The 14,577-nt window shown below is 38.1% G+C and overlaps 1 protein-coding gene across 10 annotated transcripts in view; it reads left to right on the top strand.

Annotated features, from left to right (window-relative positions):
• RBFOX1 (RNA binding fox-1 homolog 1) overlaps positions 1–14,577 on the top strand; it is a gene marked incomplete at both ends in the record, with an annotated part of 1,149,754 nt that overhangs the window by 1,082,947 nt on the left and 52,230 nt on the right. For 8 of the 10 annotated variants that reach the window (XM_084216436.1, XM_084216434.1, XM_084216442.1 and 5 more), the window contains one exon: positions 4,876–4,956. The exons of the other annotated variants lie outside the window; for them this stretch is intronic. In XM_084216436.1, coding sequence (XP_084072562.1) covers positions 4,876–4,956 — 81 coding nt within the window. The remainder of the gene's footprint in view (positions 1–4,875; positions 4,957–14,577) is intronic. 10 annotated transcript variants of the gene reach the window in all.

The following is a 14,577-nucleotide window of genomic DNA, read 5'->3' as shown; positions in this document are numbered from 1 at the left end:
TATATCAGGTTATATGTGAGTCAGGGACCTACTACATAAATGTATGTATAGAGCACAAATTCTCATTACCAGCAGCAAGCACACCCAGGCTGTTCAATAATTGAATATATTTCAGGTTCGCTGTCAGAAGGGGTTTGGATTTAGGAAAATCAACTTTAGACATCAACTACTTTAGATTCTCCTCCCTACCCTCTTGTGAAGTGAAACTATATATAAGCTTTGGTGGGATTAAGCATAGGTTTTGTTTGTATTTTTAACATATTGGAAGAGAGGAGGCATGGGGTTTGGGGTTATGCTGCTTTATTCCTTGTTAATAATGGATGAAACAATCCAGTGTATCAACACAACCATCCACAAGTGGTTGTGGTAAAATCTGAAGGCTATTATTCAATTCCTAGAGAGCCCAGATAACTGCAGGCCCTCAAAGAGCACTTCTTTTTGAATTAACAGCATATTTAAAAGCATGCTAAGTCTGTGTAGTTGACTATTGATATTGAAGGGCTAAGAGAGCACTTAACTACTATTATGTATTCAAGAGAGAGGCTGTAGAGGCTCTCTTTAAATTCCCTAGTCAGAAGGGACAATGGAAGCTAACATAAACTATTACTGCACAACAGGAGCCTTTTATGAGGTGTTTCTGATCCATTTCTGTGAGACATTTTGAAATAACCCATCAAGGAACAATATTTGAGACCAGAACAAAAATAGTGCTATTTCTGTCTGAAAATACAAATATTAAATTACACTTTTATAACAGCAAACCAAGGGAGGACATGGATTGCTTATGAGGATCCTTGACACACTTGCAAATCTCCTGATTTGTTCATGAGAGGTGCAGCTTTAAAGTTTTCTTCATGCATTGAACACAGAAGTGTTTAGGAATAATAGCTGTTGCAAAAGGCACAAAGGAAAAGAGTGATCAGAACTGACTCAGGGAGAACTTGGTATCATCCAGCTGGACTGGGAGGAAAAGAAAATGAAAAAGCAATCACTGAATTCAATGAAGAATAAAGAATAAAGAATAAAGAATAAAGAATAAAGAATAAAGAATAAAGAATAAAGAATGGGCTTTTTTTAAGATTTAGATTTAGATTAGGCTCTTGAAATAACAGTTTCTAATAGTGTAGGCAAAATGAGACTCAAATAGCTTCATTTTTGTGGCTTTGTTTGGATTTCTTTGTTTGTAAATAGTATTAAAGAATGGATGAACTGGTACTTAGTAAGAAGCTCCTTTTGGTAATACAATAGAAAAAAAATATGTGTAAAGAGCAGCTGATTTACCTGGAAAGCTGAGAGCACAATGGATTAGAGTGATGGAATCATCACTAAAACTCCTTGTGTGTAGTGTCTCACCATGTTGTGTCCCAGGGCAAACCCCAATAACATCTCTCCTCTTCTTTTTTGGTGATTCCCCCCAGAATTCTTGCAGAATAAATGCCACCACTGAAAATTGGAAACTTTAGGTCCATGAGCCAAGGCACTCATGCCCTGTGTCTGGGGAGGGCTCAGGTTGTCTGTCATGGTATAGAAACTTTAAACCTTTGCCAGGAAAGCCTTCTAGAAGTTTCATCTGCTTCCTGTGGCAGGAGAGAGCTGGGGCCATAATCCAGCCTTGCACCATTGTTAATTTTACACCAGCAGCGTGATTGTAGCTAATGGTGTATGGTTTTTTCTGCAGAAAATGTTATTTCAATTTATACTTCCTCAAACAATACCACGAGACATTCCAGCTAATTGTGTAAATTCTTTGCAGCTAATTGCAGATTTGTGTTTCTGAGCTGCCTGCAGTGCTGGCTGCACAGTGGTTCCAGTTAAAAGCTATTTTTATCAGCAGGGATTTAAAAATCCTTTATAATTTAGTTTGTGAATCCACATGTTGATCCTTGGTGTTACTTCTTGGCTCTTTGAGGACTGGAGAAATGCAGTGACTTTTTTTAGCTGTTTTACATGAGGCAATGAGTACTCTGTGCAGCACCATGAGTACACTGGTATTTCTGCATCATGCAAATAACTGCACCCAAAAACTTATTTTTGAAAATATATTAAAAAAAAAAAAAAAAAAAGAGGGGAAATGCATTTAGTCAGATCTTGAAACCACTGGGAACTGAATTTTAAGCATTCTAAAAATATTAATGACTGCACATCACTTTTTTCCACAGTCCTGAATATTTTTAGAGTAATTATTTCTCAAAATAACTGTGGTGCTTCAGCAAAGGACCTCATCAAACAGCACGTTGTTAATCATGGGCTGCAGGAGAAAACAGTGGAGGAAGAGGAGGATGAGTGGGAATAGTCTTTGATCTTGGGACACCTGGTTTTGGCCCTGCTGCCAGGCAGCATGCCAGGGTCTCTGCAGTGCCCCTGCCCCCAGGCTGGTCCCCTCAGTGTCCCTTCTGCCACTTATCCCTCAAAACTTTACATTAAAATCCTCTTTTGTAAAAAAAAAAAACCAAATCCTTTATTCCATCACACTAGAATTTATTGTTCTGGAGGAAAAATAATTTTTTTTTTTCCCATTGGGGAATTTATAGATTGTTTCTGTGTTCTGAGGTTTATCCAAGATCTTACTGTAAATAATTCAGTCTTCCCTCAGTTTTATGAATTGCAATTGAAATACTTTTAATACCAAAATTAGATGCAGAAGAAATAATCTTTTCTTACTAAAGTAGATTAAAAAGTTCCATATTTTTTTTCCTAACAAAATCTAATAATAATGTTTTAGTTATCAGTATTAATATTATGTACAAATTCAAAGGCAGATTGTCAAAATATAATTAGAAGGCTCTGTGCAAGAAATTAAATACACTCTAGTAGCAGAGATGAAAAAAATCATCTGTTTTGAAGTACTTTAATTAGAAATTAGATGACTAGAGTAAGGAAAATAGGATTTATATGAGATGAAATCAGAAAAAATATAAGATTATTAGCTCCAAAGAGTAGGAAAATACTTATGGAGCATGGAGGAAGCCAAGTGTTATCTAGGATTTCTGGTGAATAACGTAAATAAACTGTAACGTTTGACTTCTAAAAATCTTTTGCTCTGTTTTCTTGACATACTTGAAGTCATTACAATTATTCTTAAAACCTGAAATGACAAAAATGAAAAGGACTGATTTTGCTCATGTGTTCCTCTCAGCCAGATGAATGCCTCTGGGTCTTCAGCTCACTTTGATTTGCAGGCTTCTGCACTAGCTCAGGTTTTGAAGCATCTGTGGTGTTGAATTCTTCCATATTCCAAAATCTTCATTCCTGGGGTCAAACAAGTGTGTGGATAGGGCTTACTTATTTATTTATTTTCTATTTAACCTGAAAATCCTGATTGTGATTAGGATCTCAATAGCTGCATGTTCATTTGCCAGCTTCCACACAAGGGCTGAAGGCTGACAGAGATATCAATACAGACAATCATGTGTTGCCTTAAAGTAAGGGGGAAAATGAGCTTCTTTTATCTTTTATATTAAATGTGGATGGCTGGAAAAAGGCAAGCATCTCTAAATCCTGTTAGTTAAGGGTGTGCTATTGTCTGGGAAGGTTAGAAGCATAGTAATTAATGAGATTTCCAGTAGTCACAGTCTTAGTTAAACTGCATAAATTGCGAGAATTATTTTATTATTCTTCAGCATTTCCAGTATTTGTCCTCCAAGTGACAGCTGCAAGCAACAAACAAAGAACTAGTTAATGGCAGAATTTTTTTTTTAATATATTTTGAGAGAATTCTGGCCCAGTGAATGGAAGTTGAGAATTGCTCCTGTAATATTGTGGAAAATGTGCTACCATTTGTACTTAATCCTGTCCTCCTAAAGACATTAGACTCAACTCAGTGCAATTCCATTGCATGTCAGTGCACAATGCCTGAAGTTTCACAAATCTCCTGAAAGATTTGATGGGTTGGAATTGTGTGATTCACAAATCCTGACAGCTTGAGGCATGTCAGTGTATGTGTGTATAAAATCCTGTGTGTGTGTACAGATATATGCACATATATCTGCAAAACCAGATGTCTCATATCCCACTTTTCCTGTATTCCAGAAGTGAGGAAGTTTCTTTCCTAGTTTGAAAGTACAATGTTCAATCTGTATTCAGCTAAGACTGCTAAAGTACAATTTGAAGAAAACCTGTGTTTTAAAGTTCATTTCAAAGAAAAAAGGAAATAACCTTAAACTTGTGTCATTTGTTCAAAACGAGCATTGCAAAAATGTTGGTTTGAATGGATTTGGGTTTTTTTTTTTTAACTTTTATTCATTGGGGGAGGAAAAAAAAGTTTTGTTTCATCTGGTTTTGTTCTTAATCCTGAACCCAGCTTATTCAATGGAAAGTAGCATATTAGCACAAATATATTTGTGCATTCCTCTGAGCAAAAACTGCTGAACTCAGATGTGCCAGCGATCGCTCAGCCACAACGGGAGCGATGGAACCCAGGTCCTGCCTGGCCTGGTGTCCATGCTGGGAATGCTGCACGTGATTTTCCTGCTGTGCTGGCTCCAGGAGCCTCATCCCAGCCAGGGCAGGGTGGGCAGGGCGGTTGGGGCAGCAGTTTTGGGAGCAGCAGGGTGTCAGGGAGGAGAGAGAGCAGCCAGCGAGGCTGGCGGTGCCCGCGGGATGACAGCGGCGTTGGTGCTGGGGGCATGTCTGTGTTCTGCTTTTCCAATGTCAAACTGGGGTTGTTTGGGCTCTTGCTGCTTTGAAATCAAAGCAGAAAAAAGCTTTTTTTTCTTTTTTTTCTTTTTTTTTTCTTTTTGCAAAATAAAGGGCAAAAAAGCGCCCCTGGTCGAGCGCGCCGTTCCGGTTGGGACTTGATTTGTGTTTTGGGATGAAAACTGAGGTTCAGTTGAAGTGTTCCAAAACCAGATACCACTCTCTCTCTCTTTCTTGTAGGCAGGGTGCTGCTGTGCCAGGCAAACCAGGAGGGATCTCCCGTGTACAGTGCCCCCAGTTCACTAGTATACACATCCACAAGTAAGCTAGTGTTACGGCTCGTTTCTTGTTCTGTTTTTGTGACAAAAGCACATTAATGTGAATTAAGCCCCCTAAAAATGTCAACTTTCCCAACAGCTCTTGTTAAGGTAAATGTGGTGTTTATAAAAATATGTAAGTCATGTCAACAGATGATTCGGTGTTTTCAGTTGCATCTTTATTCTCAAAGTCTATTGCATTTTGAAAAAAGAAAAAAAATGCCTAAATTGCAATATTGTATAGAAATGGTCAAAAAAAGTTCTACAGTAACAGTGACACTTTTTGCAATGTAGTACTGCTGTGTGCTCTGCATTTTGTGTAGATGTTGTGTTTCTTCTGTCCTGCTCACACCTGTGATTTAATACACAAAACATCTGTTACCATGCCACCATTTGATTGGGTCAGGAATTACATATGAAGTCTTTTTATACAGAAAAAACAGCCTGTACGGAAGGGGGTATTTTGAGGCATAAAAAGCTGCCCTAGTAAAAAACAGAGACAAGCTGACATGATGGATGCTGCCATTTGTCTGTACAAAACTTTGGAGTAGAGATGTGTCCTCTGAAATTCTGAGCAGAAATACTTTTGAGAGTATTTTAGACTGGATTGGTGGCACCACTGATTCTCATTCTGGCATCTAGTGGGGTGACAAACCTGGAGCTGAATGCAGGAGCAGTAACTGCTGCTTACAGCAGCCCTGGCTCTGTGTTCATTGTATAGAAAACACATGCTCTGATTTAACAGCATTATCAGATATGCTCTTTATGAAGATTGTATTCAATCTGGAATGCAATTCTACTCTCTTAGAGCTTATCTTACTGCTAAAATAATTATTTTTTAAGTTAAATCCAGGAGTTAGGACAAAAGAGTTCCATAGTGATCATCTCTACAGTCATGTAATTCTTTTATGTCAAACGTTATCAATGGCATCCCTGGAGCTGCAGCTTTTCTAGGATTCATATGGGATCCCCTCTAAATGAGGAGTCTGGAGCCTACAAATGCATAGTGAACAAATGCATCAAATGTTTTCAATTGCAAATTAAAATATCAGTTAAGTCTGCATTTTCTTCCAAGTGCTCCAAGAATATTTTCTAATATGTCAGCTTTCTCTACCAGTGGGGATTTTTTACAAATTTTTTACACAGAGATATGAAATACTTACAGTTTAAATTAATGCTCCCTTTTGGAAATTTTTAGTGCACTCCTCCTTTTTGACTGACAATTGTTTTCCTGGAAAATGATCCAAACAATTCACTCATTTCACTATTAGGAGCCTCTTTTTAGAGAAGAGGGGGCAGTGTTTGTTATAATTTTCTGAAAAATGGTCTTCTTGGAAAGCTTTTCCTAAGTTTACCCTGTTGCTCCTATTGTGTCACTGGGTTGCACCCCAGGAATTTTGTTGCTGGGATTGCTGTTTCCATCAGATGATATTTCCACTAATATTGATTCCCCAAAAAGACCCTGTGAGCAAGCTGAGCTCTGGAGTTCACTGTTTCCTTTGTGTCTCCTGAGTCAGTCCTGTTGAAAAATCTTATTTTGCAGTGGTGCTGCTTGAATAATGATATCCTAACAAACACCTGTTTGTTTTCAATTATGCCAAATACATAAATAAACAAGCTTTGCCTATCTGTCTCCCACTGGGCAATGTGTAATACACAGTTTCATAACAGGCATTGCTGGTAGCCCTTGCAGTAGAAATTATTACACTTTTGTTGAATCTGTGTGTTGGCAAGTCATGATTTTCCCTTTATTATGTACAGAATTTCCTCTTGCCAGAATGCAGTTTCCCCTACAGGGTCACAACTCCTAATAACACAAAATTACTACAATTACTACATATTGTAATTAGGTTTTTATTCCTCCTTATTACAAAACTTTCAATAAAGATGTAAAATAGCTTCATTTCTATAGGAAATTCCACCAGAAGTGAATGGAAATGAAGGTAGACTTTCATCTCATTTCTTTTATTAGTTTAAAGATCTTCTGTATTCCATTTTAGTGCACATTTGTAATATTGAAATGATAACTGATAAGTCAACATTAGTGTCTAGGAGATGAATACTTGTACTATTATTTCATGTAGACAACAATATTTCAGCCTTCTTTTTTGAATAATTTGTTAATCGTTTATTCTGTTACTGCTGATATTGTAACTGTGATATTTTACAGCCACTTACAATGTAAGAATTAAGAGGTTTTCATTTGTAATTGTTTTAACAGAAGGGAAAGAGTCTGCTGGGATTTTTCAAAAGCCATCTAAGATACTTGAATTTCACAGAGTGCTAATGGCATTTAGCAGTGTTCAGATGTTTGGAAGAGGATAGTCCCCATTTTCAAAGTGTTGACTAACCTGATTGTTCACCTTTTGCTCCTCAGTTTGTAAGATGGATTTTTCTGAATTTGGCTAGCTTGGTTTCTGTTGAACTTCTTAGTTTGTAATTGTACTGGACACTGGTAGCCCAGATGGCTCTGAGCACTTTTACCCACTGGCTCTCCAGAAAGCAGACTGCAGTTCTTGGAACTGCTCTTTCCCTTCTGATATTTTCTTTCTCCAGGATATATTTTATGTATCACACTACACATTTCCCAGCACAATGATTAGTTACACCTCTGCATATGTCAGGAGATGGAAACATGGCTCTGCTTCCTTCCATCACTTCTGGCCCTTCACATAATACAGAAAGAAATGAGCTGTTTCTTCTGCAAGCACTGGAACAAATCAGCAGCAATAGTCCCTCATGCCTCATCTGTTCTCTTATGCTGAAGGAGAAGATGGGACCTGGATCAGTTTTTCATTTGCACACCTATTGTTGGAATAGATAATTTTTTATGTAGAAAGCAGAGTTTCAGCATGCCAATGTGCTCCTATCCCTGGGTAGCGCAGGTCCTGTGACAACCACGGGCAGGAAATCCAGGCAGAACACCTTGGTTGCTGTAGATTTCCACAGGACTGGCATCTCCAGGGCAGAGCAGATGCAACAGATGTCAGCTAAATCCTTCATCATTGCCATCGTGCAGGATGTGGAGAAGCACTGAAAGGAGTTCTGTCCGGCCAGGAATGACTGGAGTTCACCAAATCCCAGTGAGCCAGCACTCACTGGAATCTTTCTAGAGGCCCAGGATATCTCCCACAAAAATAAATGAAACAATTTGGCTGCTCATAACTGACAGTCTCTTTTTGCCCTCGCTCTTTAAAATGGTTACTTCCACAAGGAATTTTAAAATCCTGAAGAAATTTTTATCTACTGGTAAATAGGAAAGGTGTCAAAGATAATTTTGGATCTTTTCCAAGTTGAAGCCACACGTGAGTAGGATCCATGAGAAAATTAAGACCCTGCTGGACAAAAGGAAGATTCAAAAGAAGAAAAAAATAAATTCTGTCCCTGAATGTCTGTATCACTGTTCTGCCAAGGACAGTAACACAGCTGGGTATGTATTGTTCAAAAAGGCAAAAATACAAATCTGAATTTGTTGCAAGAACTTTTAAAAAGAAGAATTTATTGAATTTATCTTAAAAAGAAGAATTTATCTTAAAAAGAAGAATCTATCTGAATTTATTGCAAGAACTGTTTTATGCATATTTTCCCCAATTTTTCTATGATGTAGAAGTGCCTGAAAATGTGAATGAAGTAGAAGCTCACGAGAACCAAAGCGTGGGAAAGAAGGAAGATACAGAGTTGTGGGGTTGTAAAGTTATTCAGGTTGGAAGAACCTCTAAGGATGGAGATTGCACAAGGTCAGGGCATCATCTGTTCCAATACTGAATGTCCTGGCAGTGGAAGCCTCTCTGCTTGCAAGTCACATTTATGGTCCCTTTTCTTCCCAGTGCGTGCCTGCCTCTGTCCCTTGATGATGTCCCTGTCCTTGGTGGCAGGGCATGGAAGAGGAGATGCATTTCCAGTAGAAATCCTCCTGCTCTGGACTGACTCCAGCACTTCTGGGCTCACCCAGCCCTCACTGGTGGGGTGAGGCAGCAGCTCCAGCTGTGCCTCCCCTCCATCTGTGCCTCCCCTCCAGCTGTGCCTCCCCTCCAGCTGTGCACCCCATCCCTCAGGAATGTCCAGTTGTGCCTACCCAGGCCCTATGGAGGGCAGTGGGAGAGAGATGGAATTTTAAATTTAAAGGGAAGTTCAAAGGCAGCTAAATATTTTTTAATCTCTAAATCAGCACTTTGATCTCTGAAACTTTTAGACTTTATTTTAGCTCCAAGTAAGCGTTAAAATACTTGAGTTTTAAGTGTGTGGCTACTGGTGGATTTTTCTGAGCATACATTGAAGGGATGGTTCACTATTAGCTACATGGGTAGCTCACATGTATGGTAAAATATTTTAAGTTTCTCCATGCCTTTGTTCGGAATGATGTGCAGATGAACATCTCTATTTCCCAAATGTTTAGCATGCCCATAAAAGTGAATTTTGCCCTGACTTCAATGAGTACATTTTAAACTGAAATCAATTTTGGCTTAGATTTCCTAAATGTTAGAGTTGTTTCATCTTCAGTACGCCTGCTTATCAGCTCCTAAATAAATCTTTCATCCTGCAGTCGAGAGATGGAATTAAAAGAAGAAAAATATGAAAATGCAAAATCCGATATTAATTCGTTTTATTTTATCATACTCAAGGGCAAATGAAGTTGATGGCCCATTTTTTAATTGATATATTGATTACAGTTTTGGAAGAAGTGGTGGTGGAAATCAGCAAAAATGATTGAGGTGGTACAAATGCTTATAAATCTGTCCCACATTGTTCGTGTTCTCTAATTGTAATTGTCTGATAAAACTTCCATCGGTTTCTGTAATTAACCTAATGGTCTAAATGAATTTCCAGATCACTGGTTATTCATTTCAATATAGAAAATGCCATTACACTGAGTTTAATTAATACTAAGTAAGTTCACAGTCCATTGTACCATTAGAATAGAATTTTATTGTTTTAACTGTTTAAATTATGAATATTATTTCCTCTCATCTAGTTTGTCCCATTTATGGACTTGAGTGTTCATTGTCTATTCATACTAAAATAGCATAAATCCCTTATAATTAAAATATTTAAACCCCAATGCTCTTCAAGCTTACATCCTCACAACATCAGTGTAGATGTTTTTTTTATTTATTGTTTCAACTATTTTAAAAAAGAACTCAGTGAGTGCCAAGCTCATAATCCCATGATATGCCCTAGAACATCTTATTTATCTTGATATTCCTTTCACAGAAGTACATATGACAGATAAGCACTCACCAGAGAATACTTTTGCTTTGCGTCAGACAGATATTAAAACAATAAACTATGTTGCCCTGGGATTTTAGCTTATGAGCCACCAGGAAACAACAAGGCAAAGATGAGATGTTTTTGAAAGGTGGGAAGGCAGTTCTTTTGGAAAATTCCCTGGAAACCTTTGGTCCTGTAATATTTTTGACAGGAACTATTTTAAATGCTAAAGTTTTGGTGGTGTTTTTTGGTTTTTTTTTTAAGCAAGGAAAACTCACTTTGTTCTGCCAGAGAAGACATTAGAAGTGTCCCAAAATTAACCCAATATTCCTGCCCCAAAATTAACCCAATATTCCTACTCTTCTGTGCATTATGTGATAGGAGAGAAGAAAAATCAGTGGCACAAGCATAAAGTATTGATGTGGGAATTTATTTCTATATTGAAGCACTTACATATAGCACACATATGTCCTAGTTTTAAAAAGAATTTTTTTTCCTGTGGTTGTTTTTTTTTAATTCATAGACTGAGGATGGTTCAGGGTCTTGCCTACAGAATAAACAGGAAAAATCATAAATATAAATTTTGTATTTATAAAGAGCACATCCAACTGTAGGATTTAGTGTGTTTGAGGATTCATTGTGCTACAGAAATGAAAATCAAGTACAGTTTGTTTATGCAGTATGTCCTTCCTTTTAGAAATAGGTTACTTGGCTTAGGAATATTAGTAAACCACCTAAAAAGTGCTGTATGGAACTATTTCCATCTTGCTTGTTTCAGTGAAGACATTCCAGGTTTTATTTTCCTGTGGTGTTACTAATGGATTGAAGGAAGACCTTTGACATTTCTATTATGTTCCGGGATATTTTCAATACCAAGAAAATTACACAGGGAAAATAGAAATTTTCAAAAGGTGATTCAAAGTGCTCTTCTGAGCCAAATCATTAGTGGAAGCATTTGGTTTGGAAACCTTGATTCTGTTGATTTTGTCGTGTTTAATCTGTTGCACACCTGTAGTAACCTGACAATTATACTGTGATGATGGCAGTTTGCTGCCACTCCAAGCAGCTGAAGTGTTGGTGCTCCTGGCACTGGGTGTGCTCTCCTCTGGGTTTTGTGTCAGCCATCCCTGACCTCATTCAATGGACATATACTGCCATGACATCAGTGATTCATTTGCTCTGATTTTATTGTTGTAATTTTTTTTCATTTAACTCTTTGGCAGGCTTGCCGTTTTCAATTAGAATATGGGTCAGGAGCAGTTTAAAAAATGAGTATTCATGTGGTATGAATAATTTGCCAACGCTTCAGTATTTCTGAGTTGAATGTAGAAAGGGTCTGCAAACTAAATTTTTAATTGGTCTGTTTTCTCTTGAGCTAAATTGGGATGGGAAGTCAGTTCATCACCAATAAAATATATATCAGTGCATTGTATTTGCACCTTGGTGGTTTTGTCTGCTTCTTGTTGCTTCATAGGAAACAGCAGAGGCTGTGATTGGGCCATTAATTAACCAAATTAACCATTGCCAGGCTGCAGTTCCTGAGTGAGGGTACAAAAATCCTGCCAAAGGGAAGTGTGCATACATCTGAGAGGAGCAATCCCATACATGATTTCCAGGCTACAAAAACCTTATTATGGAACATTTAGGGCTCAAACTATCTTTTGATGTGTTTCCTGAATTAATTGCCTTTATTTATTAAGAGAATCACTCAGGAAAAATGTGCCAATTGCCCTTCCCTTTTGTGTGTGGAATGCAGTGGGTTTAAGTGAAAGCTCAAATAAAGAGGATACCAATAGTAAGCAGGAAGGGAATGGCTTTCCATAAGTCCCTCCCTGATGTACAGAAGTGTAGAGAAATGCTGATGTCATCTCATGTTGAAATGCCTTTAGAAGGTTTTTATACTCTGTTCTGTCCCACTGTGTTGGGCCTTGCTATGATGCAGGACAGGACCATTGATTTTCAATTAAGATAAAGATATTGCAAAATTTAAAAAAAATAAGTAAAGCTATATCCATATGCATAGCATTACATTCTTGATTTAAGTATCATCCTGTTTTTAACTGTAAAGTGAACCTCTTTGGGCGTTTTTTTGTGTTTTCTTTGGTTGGTTTGGGGGTTTGTTTGTTTTTGGGTTTTTTTGTTTGTTTTTTAATTTTTAAATTTTTTTTTGGTAGCGTTGCCTGAAATTCTTGGTGTTCTGTATGAATACCCATTGTCTTTCTGCAACAATTTCCAGGATAACTCTCATGTTACCTCTTGTCTATTCTTATTTTAAACAATTACTTATAAGTCATCGCTAAAATACATTGTGTGTGTTCAAAACCTGTAAACGTGGCTTTCAATTCACTCCCACAAATGTGTTTTTCAGGGCCTTGCTGTTTCCCCTCATTCCTCTGTTGGTCTGTTTTGTGCTGGGGCAGTGTCTGAACTGGCAGGCTGAGGAATTTTGGAAAGGGAGACACATCCTGAATTGTCTCACTGACTTTTTTTCCCACTCATACAGAACCCTACACGTGGGTAGTGGGAGATAGCAGGAAAGATGGTAAAGTGTGGAGAATATCTCTGTCCTGTAGTTCAAATAATAAAAACTGTGTGCCCAGGGATTGTTGGGAGCTCAGGTGCCTTCCCTTGGTGTTCTGCTGTTGGTGGACACACTGCACTTGGCAGCACTGGTGACCAACCTGTGATTTAGGGCAAGAGGACTGTTTGGACTTCCTCTCTCAGAATGCAGATAAATAGTGAGAATTACATGTAATTACATTTACTATGTAAATTTTTTTTTATATGATGAGAATTACATTCAGTATTCTCTTGCATCCTGTTCTGAGATGCAGTTGTACATCAGAGCCCTCTGAGCACAGTCCTGGGTGCCACCTTCCCTGGCTCTGCATCCTCTCACTTTTAGTACCAGACCCACAGTCTTGACTGCACATCTCAAATCATCCTGTCTGTCAGATGGCAAACTCTTAACTTTGTGCTTTTCAGCTTAGCCTGTAAAATTTGGTTTCAAATAAAGGCACACCTTAGTGTCACTCTGTTTTGTGATTCATCTTATTGAATCATGGCTCTTGGAACTGTGCTGTGTACAGCAAAATTCAACCTGAATTTCACAGGTAATAAGTGCTTTTTAGGAATTAACATTTTTAGTATCAGTATGACTTTGCAGGTGCAATTCTTTGTTTTGACAATTTTTCCTTTATGGTTTGGATTAGGTTACAGCTGCGTTTTTCCTCTATTACTTTCTGCCTAAATTGTTCCCAATGCATTCTGACAGTGTTCCTTTTACAGTTTAATAATTCTGTTGAGCTTTAGGAATCCTTGTGTCACCCAACCAGTATTTCTTGTCACTATATAATTGACTTTCATAAACATTCAAATTACTAAATTTTGTCATCTCTTTATAGCAGTGCTGCTCTTCATCCAGCTTTCCACAAGCGTGGCCTTTTTCCTTTGTCTTGTGAGTGGTGCTTCGTTAGACACAGGGGATTTCTTCCATTTGCTTGAAACTTAGAGCTGTCCAATAACTGGGAACACCAGACAAGATATTGATCACTTTGATCATCTATATTTGAAGATTGTTCTTTAATTTAAGATCAAACATGTCTTCTCTGATCTCTACTGTTTCTTTTCCTTTACGGCCTGGGTGCTTTTTTACCTCCTGAGCTTTTCCTTCTGTTTCAGTTGTTTCCTTTGTGCAAAGCCAACTGTTCTTTGTACCTCAGCTATTTGTAATTTCAGCTATGCAGTACTCATTTTGATCATTAGTAATTTCACCATCAGTTATAGCCTTTATTTTTTTAAATCAAAGGTGTAGGTTGGTGTCATTACATATCTTTATAAAAGAGTTCTCAATCATCTTACCTGTTCGTTTCGATCTCTTCATGCCCTCCATTTTATTCTGCTCGTTCTTGGAAACCCCTTCATGTGTTAGGGGGACGTCATGTGGCTGCAAATATTCCAGTTAAAGAAGGATGAGGTATAAGGGAATTTCTGATAACCACAGAATCACCAAATGGCCAATTCTGAGTGGCTGAGGTTGGAAGGAACCCTGGAGAACAAATTTTCCACCCCTGCTCCTGCAGCAAAGCCTGGAGCAGGCTCTCCAGGACCAAACTCCAACAGCTTGGAAACACCTCCAAGGATGGAGATCCTACAGCCCCTCTGGGCAGCTGTGCCAATGAGAGCCACCCTCAGGTGGAAAAAGCTCAGGCAGGAAGATGAGAGAGTTTCCAGGCTTGGGCATCAGGGTTTGGCTCAGGTTATAAATTAATGGCAGCCATTTACAGAGAAACCAGCAGTGGATTGTTTATTGGCACATGAGAAGAGATGAAACAAAAAGCATGGTTCCATCTAGACTTAAAATAATTACAAGGAAGTCAATGTATTCAAGTCATTGAAATAGTAGATCAATTAGATC

The sequence above is a fragment of the Fringilla coelebs genome (genome assembly GCF_963513975.1).
Source record: "Fringilla coelebs genome assembly, chromosome: 16".
Lineage (NCBI taxonomy): Eukaryota > Metazoa > Chordata > Aves > Passeriformes > Fringillidae > Fringilla > Fringilla coelebs.
The sequence above is the reverse complement of the archived record's forward strand: the minus strand, read 5'-3'. Positions and strand labels throughout refer to the sequence as shown.